General features: G+C 43.5%; 1 protein-coding gene across 1 annotated transcript in view; it reads left to right on the top strand.

The window, feature by feature from the left end:
• Positions 1-12,142, top strand: part of BCAP31 (B cell receptor associated protein 31) — an 88,710-nt gene that overhangs the window by 30,665 nt on the left and 45,903 nt on the right. The window contains exon 4 of the mRNA XM_082264428.1: positions 7,376-7,511. Coding sequence (XP_082120554.1) covers positions 7,376-7,511 — 136 coding nt within the window. The remainder of the gene's footprint in view (positions 1-7,375; positions 7,512-12,142) is intronic.

The following is a 12,142-nucleotide window of genomic DNA, read 5'->3' as shown; positions in this document are numbered from 1 at the left end:
GATGGCTTCGGGGGCCGCATTCGGCCCGCGGGCCGTAGGTTCCCCACCCCTGGTTTAAAGGGACTCAGTAGAACCCCGGCTCAGTAGTACCTCCACTCAGCAGATCCCCAGCTCATTAATAATCCCTATCGGCAGATCTCCAGATTATTAGAACCCTTATTCGGCAGATTTACTCCTCAGTAGTTCCCCCAGCTCTGCTGATACATCGCTTAGTAGTAACCTCCAGCTTTGCTAATCACCTACTCCGTAGTAACCCCCAGCTCTGCTGATCTCAGCATCAGTGGTAACCCCCTAGCTCTGCTGATCACCCATTCAGTAGTAACCCCCTAGCTCTGCTGATCACCCATTCAGTAGTAACCCCCAGCTCTGCTGATCACCCATTCAGTAGTGACCCCCAGCTCTGCTGATCACCCATTCAGTAGTAGCCCCCTAGCTCTGCTGATCACCCATTCAGTAGTAGCCCCCTAGCTCTGCTGATCACCCATTCAGTAGTAGCCCCCTAGCTCTGCTGATCAACCATTCAGTAGTAAACCCCTAGCTCTGCTGATCACCTATTCAGTAGTAACCCCCAGCTCTGCTGATCACCCATTCAGTAATAACTCCCAGCTCTGCTGAGCCTCTGGTTTGCTGATCCTCCTCTCTCTGGTCCCTGCTAACCTCCTGCTTTATTTTGCTGCCAACATGTGACGTGCTAGTTTCTCCTGCTCTGGTCCCCCAGCTCTGCTCATCTTCTGCCACTCAGTCCCCTCTCTCCAGTCCCTGCTCACCTTCCACTATAGTGCTCTCCTGTTGCCCATGAAGTGTGCCGTCTGCTAGTTGCTCTGCTCCAGTCCATACCCCGCTAACGTTCCTGCTGCTCCACTCTGCACACCAGATGTGACCTCTGCACCAGATTATTTACACATGAACCGGAAGTGACTGCCGATGATGTGTCTCCAGTTCACTTCCCAGTGCATCCTGGGATATCGAATACCTCCAAAACAAATCGAAACAAACTGAATAAAAGCCCCTCAAAAGCTACAGTTGCTGTTAGCAAGCGTTGTCATAGACTTCTATGGAGGCTTTGAAGCACCAAGAAAGCGAAATGGGGTATCGTTTTTGAAGCAAAGCAAACGCATCAGTGGGAACAGGACTGTAAGGCTCCATTCACACTACCGCGACTTGTCAGGTGACTTAGCCTGACAAGTCGCAGTCCCTCGCGGTCCATTGACTGCTACAGGACCCATTCTAATAGGAGCGACACAAGTGGCTCGGACTTAGAAAAAGGGTCCTGTACTACTTCGGGGCGACCTCTGAGCGACTTGCATAGACATTCATTATATGAAGTCCGTGCAAGTCGCGCTGAAGTCGTGGTGCACGTGACTTGTGAAGTCGCCCCCGAAGTCGTGCAGAAGTCATGCCGCTTTAGTGTGAATGCGGTCTAAGGTAACCATTTTATTTAGGGAGAGGCGCTTTGATTGGCATTCAGAAGGTTTTAAAGAAAATACTTCAAAATGTGGCATTGGACACGCTTTTTTTTTTTTTTTTTTTTTTAAGTGTAAATGAGGCCTAAAAGCGGACATGGCATTGTATTTTAATTAGCATGGTCAGCGGGAGGTCAGCAATAGTGACCATCATACTTCTGTCGGTGGGGGTTTCCTTTAAAGTAAAGCAGTTCTGTTTTTGTTTACACCCAGCGACGTGGTTTTGCAGCTTCGTAGAAACAGATTCTTATTCATCCAAGTTGAGTAAAACCAACGACTCCCCCAGGATGGTGATTACTAGGCGCCGATTACCCGGCTGTTCCAGCCAGTTGTGTTTACTGGCTCCATGCGCTCTACTCGCTAATATTCTTGGAAACAAGAGGCTTGGCTGTCCAGGAACTTTCTGTTTCGAGAACATACTGTAAAATGTTTTTCTGTCAAAACTCAGCCTGTCAGTTCAGTAAATAAACAGACTGGCACAGCCAAGCCGATGTCATGATCAGGCTGTTCACTGCTTGTTTCAGATGATCACTATTGGTACAGGGCCGTCCACCCAATGAAATCTTGTATTCTTGCACCTATGGGTTAAATGTAGAATGAATGTGTAGAAAGACGCAGAGGGAACTTTTTTTTTTCTTTTTTTGTTTTCCTAAAAGTTTCATGATATTTTGGAACATTCTTGCATAACTGCATTTTTCAGTGCAGATCCCATAGCCATCCTGGCAGCCAGTACAATAAATAGGAATCTGTATCTTTTGAGCATGTTGGCCCCCTTCCCACCACTGCCAAGATCCTGCGTACATCCTGTCCTGCTGCTCCCAGGAGCCATTAGAGGGGCCTGCTGACCACAGCGAGGGGGGCACACTCATCCCTTTAAATTTGTTAAAGCACATATTATTTATTACAGGTATTTTTTATAGTGCCATTCATTTATGCAGCATATATAAAGATATACTATGATATATCATTTTTTTTTTTCAGTAAAACCTTGGATTGAGATTAACTTGCTTTGAGAGCGTTTTGCAAGACGAGCAATATTTGTTTTTATAAATCTTGACTTGATAAACAGGCGATGTCCTTGATATACAAGTAGCGTCATGTCGCAACTGAGTATAAACCCCGGTTCACACTCATGCGATGCGGGAAGGCTGCGAATTTGCAGCCTGTTCCCGCATCGCACACGCACCCCCGGCAGTTCACACTGGCATATGCGATACGCTGGGGGTGTCAATGTAATCTTAACGACACCCCCAGTTTGATCGCATATCGCAGTGCGATCGTGGAGTTCGCACAGGATCGGATCGCACAAGTGTGAACCGTTGTGCGATCCGATCCTGATGCGGCTGCAAAAAAGGGTCCTGTGCCTCTTTGCTGCCGGTGCGGTGCGAATTTAGCCATACAAAGTGTATGGCTAAACTCGCACCGCACAGCCGCTCCGAAATTAAATGCGATCGCCGCAGCCCCATCAGTGTGAACCGGCACTAAAAGAGAAGAGAGGCGTCTCTAAGTGTAGCAATATGGTTACATTTAATGAAGGTTCAACATTTAGCAACTCACATGGTTGATGATTAAAACGGGCACACCTAAGTATGCAGGCATCCGGGGTAAAGCTAACTACATAGACCTTCCTCTGCACCACCATCGGCGTCATCCCTTCCACACTACATTCTATGAGCACTCCAAGCCTCACTTTCAGATCGCTGTACTGCAGGCTAGTCTTCCCGAACACAATTGCAGACTGACAACGGTGAGGAGGATGTGGACCCAGGGGCGTAACTATAGGGGTTGCAGTTGTAACCGGGCCCCATGCTCCCGGGGGCCTGTGCGGCTCCCCTGTACACCTGGATAGGAGGGGCAGTGGGGGCAACATGTAGAGAAATCACTCTCCTCCTTTTTCCTCCTGTAGCAGCAGGAGGAAAATGGAGGAGATTGGTTCCTCTGTATGCTGCCCCCACTACTCCTATCCAGTTCACTTATATTCTGCTGTCTCTGGGCCCCCGTGTGCTCCCCTGCCCCCCCCCCCCCCCCAAGCAGAACTTGACTGGCCTGCACAGTGAAAAGGAGGGACTTCTGATGTGCAGGGGGAGTTATGGTGTGGTGGGGAACTTGTGATGTGGATGGGAGGACTTCTAATGTGATGGGGGCTTCTGATGTGGTGGGGGACTTGTGATGTGAAATGGGGGGACTTCTAATGTGAAAAGATGGACTTCTGTGATGTGAAAGGGGGTTCAGATTGAAGAGGCACTCTGATGTTATCAGGCGTTTCAGATGTGAAAGGGGAGACTTCTGATGTGAAGTTGTTGATGCACCTTTTATTCATTAATTTTTTAATTTTAACCATTCAATTATAAAACTGATTTTTATTTTTCAGTCCGTGTATATTTGTAAAATCTACAATGTGACCCTCATACTAAAAAAAGACCCATGGTCTAAGATCACATTACTTCTTCTGAAATACTGAACTTGCTGGCACACTTCCAGCAGGTGGCACTATTGTCATTTTTTTCTATGCTTGTTACATAATCTTATTATTGCATTTTTCCATTCGTAATGGCTCTAGCGGTGAGATAAGGTTTATATCTGATTTATAAAACCCACAGCAGTGTTGAATCACCCCTAGGGGGGTCGATAAGACATCCAGTGCTCTGGAAATATGATTTTAAAGTGAATTAAATCTACGATGGAAATCAGGACCGTGTGCTGGCGTTCTTGAAGTAAACCTATACCATTTGAAGCTTCTAAGGCAGGGGTCTTCAAACTATGGCTCTCCAGTTGTTCAGGAACTACAATTCCCATCATGCCTAGACATGTATGTGAATGTCAGAGTTTTACAATGCCCCATGGGATGTGTAGTTGGCATAACATAAGTATGCATATCTGATAGCTGAAGCTGACAATCACTGAATTAGTCAGTGCTATTACAGTGATCGTTGGGATCTTCCAGGGTCTATGCAAGCAACTTCCCATCTGCACACTGAGCTCAGGGGTTCACTCACTTGGCACTGCTGCCATTGATTTTTTTTCATTGAATACAAGGTGTACTCTGATTGGACACGGTGGAGAAGAGGGGCAGTGAGGTCACAATCTCATATTTGTTTAATAAGAGAATGCCCTGTATTCATAGAAACAAATGCAAGGCGTTCTATGAATGGTTGCAGGGCTGGGTATGCGACCCCCCCCCCCCCCCCCCCCCCCGTGGTCATTGTGCAGAATGGAATCCGCACACACAGAACCCAAGAAGGACCCGGAATATTGCAGCTATCACTGTAGCAGCACTGACAACTACCACTTGTATGGTGCCAGGCTGGACCAATGTAACTATGCAATACAGATAATTCCTAGAGTTTAGCTTTACTATGAAGTGAAACATTCGTCTTCATGGCTCTGAGGGATCTCTCCATAGTTCTTTAGAATGCAACAACAGATCCACAGCTTGTTCTTTGAGCTAGAATTCTAGTACTGTGATAAATGAAAGGACTATCTGCAGTACCAGACTTCACCACCAGGTGGAATGAGAAGTTGGACCTGCTGGTGAACAGAGACGGCCACGCAGTTTTTTTATTATATTCTTATAAGTATTTATATAGTTCCGAAAATTTATACAGTGCTTTGCATACTGTATATTGACATCTGTTCCTGTCCCAAGAAGCTTACAATCCAAGGTCTCTATCTCTCACACACAAAAACACACAAACAGTGCTGTGAAAAAGTATTTGCCCCCTTCCTCATTTTATTTTTGAATATTTGTCACACTTAAATGATTCATAGTTACATAGATAGTGAGGTTGAAAAAAGACATCAGTCCATCCAGTTCAACCTATGATGTGTGTGTGTGTTTGCTTTTAACCGTACATTGTATACCCCTGTATGTTGTACATTGTATACCCCTGTATGTTGTGGTCTTTAAGGTGCCCATCTAATAGTTTTTTGAAACTATCGATGCTCCCTGCTGATACGACTGCTTGTGGAAGAGAATTCCACATCCTTACCGCTCTTACAGTGAAGAACCCCTTACGTACTTTAAGGTTAAACCGCCTTTCCTCAAGTTTTAGTGAGTGGCCACGTGTCTTATTGTATCTCCTACTCTGAATAGTTTGTTCCTTATGCTCGGGTCACCAGTACAGTATTTGTACATTGATATCATATCCCCCCTCAATCGTCTCTTCTCCAGAGAGAATAAGTTCAGGGCTTGTAGTCTTTCTTCATAGCTGATGTCCTCCATTCCCCTAATTATTTTTGTTGCCCTTCTCTGGACTCTCTCCAGTTCCAGCACATCCTTCCTGAGGACCGGTGCCCAGAACTGGACAGCATACTCCAGATGTGGCCGGACCAGAGTCTTGTAGAGTGGGAGAATAATCTCTTTATTTCTGGAGTGAATCCCCTTTTTTATACATGCCAGTATTCTGCTGGCTTTGCGGCGGCTTGGCATTGCATGCCACTGCCAAGCCTGTTGTCTACCAGTACCCCCAAGTCCTTTTCCATCCAAAATGCAAAATGCAGTTTTTAAATGATTTAATTTATTAAGGGAAAAAAAAATCTGTCCAAACCTGCCTGGCCCTATGTGAAAAAGTAATTGCCCCATAAACCTAATAACTGGTTGTGCCACCCTTGGTGGCAACAACTTCAGTCAAGCGTTTGCGATAACTGGCAAGGAGTCTATCACATCACTGTGGCGGAATTTTGGCCCACTCTTCTTTGCAGAATTGTTTTAGTTCAGCCACATTGGAGCGGCCGGTTTAACCACTTCTGTACCGGAAGATTTTCCCCTGAATAACCAGGCCATTTTTTTGCAATTCGGCACTGCCTTACTTTAACTGACAATTGCGTGGTCGTGCGACACTGTACACAAAATTGATGTCCTTTTTTTTTCCCCATCATTTTAAGCCAATATGAATTCTGCTACATATTTTTGGTAAAAGAAAAATCCCAATGAGCGTATATTGATTGGTTTGCGCAAAAGTTATCACGTCTAAAAACTATGGGATAGATTTGTCTTTTTTTTTTTTTTATTCTTCTTTTTTTACTAGTAATGGCGGCGATCCGTGATTGTTTTTTTTTAATGGGACTGCGACATTGCGGTGGACAGATCTGACCTTTTTTAACACTTTTGGGGGGACCAGTGACATTACTACAGTAATCAGTGCTAAAAATATGCACGGTTACTGTAATAATGACACTGTCAGGGAAGGGGTTAACACCAGGGGCGATTAAAGGGTTAGATGTGTCCCTAGGGGAGGCTTTCTCACTGTGTGGGGGGATGTACTTATGGAATAAACACCGGATCTCTGTGTTTATTGCTGACAGAGCAACGGTCTGCCGTTCTGTCTTCATGGGGAACGATTCGGGTGCCCGGTGGCAATCGCGGCCGCCGGATCTGCAGATCCGCTTCCCCTTTGACGAATTGGCGCGCGCCCCCGTGAAGCGACGTACAGTTACGTTGTTTCCTGGAACAGAGTCGACCTGCCGTAGTATATGTACTGCTGGTAGTCGGAAGAGGTGTGTTATTTAAAAAAAAAAAAAAAAAGTTATATTTTCCTCCTCCTGTGTGGTTGGTTGGTTTTGCTCAGGATTTTCTGGTAGAGTGCAGAATTCATGGTTCCAGCAATTATGGCGAGTCATCCAGGTTCTAAAGCTGTAAAGCCACCCCAGACCATCTTACTACTCATCAGTCCACAGAATCTTTGCCCAAAAGTCTTAGGGATAATCAAGATGTTTTTGCCAACATGTATTTGAATTGTGGGAGGAAACCCATGTGAGCGCAGGGAGAGCATGCAAACTCCATGCATATAGTGTCTTGTTAAGGGTTTGACCTGGGAACCCAATTGCTGTAAGAGAAAAGTGCTGACCACTTTCTATGTATTTTAAAGTGTGAGCTAAGAGATGGTAAATCCTTTCTTGTATTCCTTTCACAGCTTGCTGAGACGTCTTGTCACCCTCATATCCAAGCAAGCCACCATAATTGCATCCAACGAGGCCTTCAAGAAACAGGCCGAGGGTGCGAGCGATGCCGCCAAGAAATATATGGATGAGAATGACAAACTGAAGAAGGTATCAGATCCTGACATCCGAACATTGGCTAGGCTTTTATTGATGTCTTTGTCCCTATTGTGGAGATCCCCTCACTTTGTCAGGAAAGCACTTTTTTTAAAAAAATATAGAAGGGTTAGAACCTCTGTCAGGTCATTATTACTGCATGTGTCTTCCTGTCCCAGGGACAACGCTTCTCATTGCTTGTCATCTGTCAGTCACTGCAGTACCAGACATCACCAGTAGATGGAGCTCCAAGTGAATTTGGTGTTGCTACCAAGTAAGATTTCTAGCAATACGTTTTCAAGTCTTACTAGAAATTCTTTTAACCACTTTACCACCGGAGGATTTTCCTGCTAAAAGACCAGTGGGTTTTTTGCGATTTTTTTTTTTTTTTTTTTTTTACTGCGTGACTTTTACGGACAATTGCGCGGTCGTGCGACGCTGTACCTAAACGAATTTCACGTCCTTTTTTTCCCACAAACAGAGTTTTCTTTTGGTGGTATTTGATCACCTGTGCGATTTTTTTTTTTTTTTTTTTTTTTTTTTTTTTTTATCACACGCTATAAACAAAAAAAGAGCGTAATTTTTGCAAAAATAACAATATTTTTCACTTTTTTTTATATGAAATTCCCCCCCAAAAAAATGTAAAAATCAAAATTTTTTAACATTTTCGGCCAATTTGTTTTATGCTACCTATGTTTGGTAAAAAAAATCGCAAAAATCGTATTTTGATTGGTTTGCGCAAAAGTTATCGCGTTTACTAACAAAGGGAAAGATATTTTTGTCATTTTTGGTGTAATGGCGGCGATCTGCGATTTTTTTTTTTTTTTTTTTTTTTTTGCGGTACTGCGACATTGCGGCGGACAGATCGGACCCTTGACTGACATTTTTGACACTTTTGGGGGTACCAGTGACATTACTGCAGTAATCAGTGCTATATATATGCACTGTTACTGCAAAAATGACACTGGCAGGGAAGGGGTTAACTGTATTGGACAGGGAGGGGTTAAGTGTGTCCTAGGGGCGTGCTTCTAACTGTAGTGGGACATTGCTATTGGTGTCAATAGCAAATTATAGGAAGGCGCCTGGCTCTTTTTAAAGATATATCTGAACCTGCTGCCCTTTTAATTGTGAAAACAATATAAAATATGGGACGTAGATGAAAAAGGCGCTGGTGATCTTTTATATTTACTGGAATAAAACTTGTTCAGGGTAGCACGTGTATTAAATATGTATTAGAAGTGCTTATTAGTGAATAAATTATTGTAATTAAAGGTAATAGATATATTTTAAAGTGCACAACTCAAAATTAAAAAATTAAAAAATATTTCTGTTGCTTATTGGTAAATAAATATATAAATAGTTATATATAAATAAATAGATAAATAAATCTATTGTACATGCAACAAGCAAATCAATTATATAAATATATAATATTCCGTGCAGCAAACAAATAAAAGTGCTTAATAGTGCGTGCAAAAAAACTCATCAAATATAAACGGATATATTCGTGCTCTCCAGTGAGAAATAATTATATAGCAAGTGTCTCTGCAATTCGTGCAAAAAATATGCTCCTTAAAGTGCTTCAGGTGGTGGGGTGTGACACACGTGGCCTCTTACCAGCTTCCAATGAGTCACAATGACTCCCAACGCCTGTGATCCCTTTAATTGGGTGGATCAGACCTCTCCTCGATATCTTTTGGGATGGATCTCTGCTCCTACATTAGGCATGTATGGACCATATAGTCCGCATAAAGATAAACAAAAAAAGCCTCCAATAGTGAAATATTGTATGCTTTATTTGAAAATTAATAAAAAGGTATACAGTTGGTCCCTTACTATTAGTTGTGCCCTCCTGGCACTGGGCTATTCGGCAGTACACAAAATCTTTCAGTAGTGGGGAATCGTATCCGAGGATCTGCAGCTTCCTCTTAGTTTTCCTCTCACTGTGCTGTGTGCGGCGGTCGGCGAGCGTCCCTGCCTCTGCTACGAATGCCTGTGTGTTTTGCTTCCGGGTTTGTCAGTAACCACAATGCATTTCGCATGTAAAAATCAAAATTTTTTAACATTTTCGGCCAATTTGTTTTATGCTACCTATGTTTGGTAAAAAAAATCGCAAAAATCGTATTTTGATTGGTTTGCGCAAAAGTTATCGCGTTTACTAACAAAGGGAAAGATATTTTTGTCATTTTTGGTGTAATGGCGGCGATCTGCGATTTTTTTTTTTTTTTTTTTTTTTTTTTTTTTGCGGTACTGCGACATTGCGGCGGACAGATCGGACCCTTGACTGACATTTTTGACACTTTTGGGGGTACCAGTGACATTACTGCAGTAATCAGTGCTATATATATGCACTGTTACTGCAAAAATGACACTGGCAGGGAAGGGGTTAACTGTATTGGACAGGGAGGGGTTAAGTGTGTCCTAGGGGCGTGCTTCTAACTGTAGTGGGACATTGCTATTGGTGTAAAAACAAAGATCAACGGTTCTACATAGTAGAACCGTCTGATCTTCATTTTTACACAGGGAGAACTGACAGGCGGCTTGTTTACATAAGTCTTTCTCCCGCTGTACCGGCGATCGTAGTGTGACCGGCGGACATCGGGTCCGCCAGTCACACTCCCGCACTCCTCCGTGAACGAGCCGAGGCGGACACGCGCCTCGGCGGGCGTGCGCTCGCCCGCTATTGGCTCTAGGAGTGACAGGCGAGCGACGTAGACCTACGTCACTCTGCCTGGCCGGGGCCGACTGCTGCAGTAAAAATACTGTGAGCAGTCGGCAAGTGGTTAAAAACCCAAATTATCAATTTTTTTTTTTTTGCAAAGTACTCATACTAAAATCACTGCTGCTATCTGTCCTTGTGCAGGGTGACTGGTCATGTCTCCACCCCCTTTTGTAGGGGAGGAGTCTGCTGGGTCCCTCCCACAGCTTTGCTCTCTGCACCAGATAAGTACAGCACAGTGATGTCACAGCTGCTTTTACAATGTATTATCAGGGTTTGCAAAAAAAAAAAATATGATTAAATGAAGGTTTCTGTGCCTGGAGTTTAGCTTGAATTTTAAAGCCTCTTATGTTTAAGGAGTTGTAAAGTCAGAAGGTTTTTTTTTATCTTCATTCTGTGCATTAAAATAAAAACCTTTCTATCTGTAGCAGCCACCCCAGGACCCCCTAATACTTACCTGAGCCTCCTCTCTATCCAGCGATGTCCACAAGTCTCTCAGCTGTTTGGGATTCTTCTTCCTGATTGGCTGAGACACAGCCATTGGCTCCCACTGTTGTCAGTTACCCAATCAGAGAGGGAGCGGGGCAGAACGGCAGCTCTGTGTCTGTATGGACACACGGAGCTGCGGCTTGGCTCAAATTCCCCCTTAGAAAGCTGCTGCCTGTGGGGGCGCTAGACATGAGAGAGGGGCCAGGAGCAGTGAAGAGGGACCCAAGAGGGAGGATCCGAGCACATCTGTGCAAAATCAACTGCACAGAGGAGGGAAGTATAACATGTATGTAAAAAAAAAAGTTACAATCACTTTAAATCGGACCTTCCCTTCAGACTCCTTACCTGTACAGAATTTTTTTAAGCGCTTGGGAGGAAATTCATTTTTTTGATGGAATAATAATTTATTCGGGTCATTAAAATGTGTTAACGCTCAAGCACTTGCTGCGTTTACACATGTCATTGTTTTGTTTCTGAAAAAATGCTGCTGCTCCTGGATGTGATGGCAGTGTGTTTTTACCCCCCCCCCCCCCTTGCCTCTAAACACCCTAAACCACTTCCAGCTGATTTACTGCTACAGGGCGGCTCTCCTGCTACAGTGCTGTGATTAATCATAACAGAAGCTGACCTGTGGGTGGCGGGCACTGAATGTCCGCTGGCACCAGCTCATCCTGTATAAGACACACAGAATGGTGATCTGTCTATATAAACAAGTCAGATCTCTGTTCTGACGGGGGATGGATTTTGTGTTCCTGCAAAGCTTGAAATAAAATCCATCTCTTCCCCTAGTAAAAGCAGCACATACAGTACACAAAACCACTGGCTAGGTGCACAGTTAACCCTTTGATCACCCTTCCCAGCCAGTGTCCTTAGTACTTATCACTGTATTCGTGTCACTGGTTTCCACAAAGTGTCAGTGTCCGATTGTCTGTCTGCCGCTAGCAGTCCTGCTAGAAGCTGCTGATCGCGGCTACTAGTAAAAATAAAAATTCCAGTATATATCCCATAGTTTGTAGACGCTATGATGTTTGCGTAAACCAATCAATATACGCTTATTGAGATTTCCTTTTTTTTTTTTTTTTAAAAAAAAACATATAGCAGAATACATATTGATCTAAATTTATGAAGAATGTTGATTTTTTTATTAAAAAAAAAATGTTATTGGATAGGTTTTATAACAGAAAGTAGTAAAAAAAAGTATTTTGTTGGTTTTTTTAATTGTCGGTCTTTGTTAGCCCAAAAAAAAACAAAAAACTGCAGAGGTGATTAAATACCGCCAAAAGAAATGTGCAAAAAAGCTATCAGCGCAGTTATGTGAAATAAGTAGAAACATTTTTTTTTAAAAAAATATCCGGCAGCCTCCACCAGATAGCGTTATCCACTTCCACAATATAAGTCATTCAAAACAAACAGGTGCTGCGCCAGAAAAATGAATAGC

This window comes from Pelophylax lessonae, assembly GCF_965119305.1.
Source record: "Pelophylax lessonae genome assembly, chromosome: 7".
NCBI classification, from domain to species: domain Eukaryota; kingdom Metazoa; phylum Chordata; class Amphibia; order Anura; family Ranidae; genus Pelophylax; species Pelophylax lessonae.
This window is presented reverse-complemented; position numbering and strand designations above follow the sequence as displayed.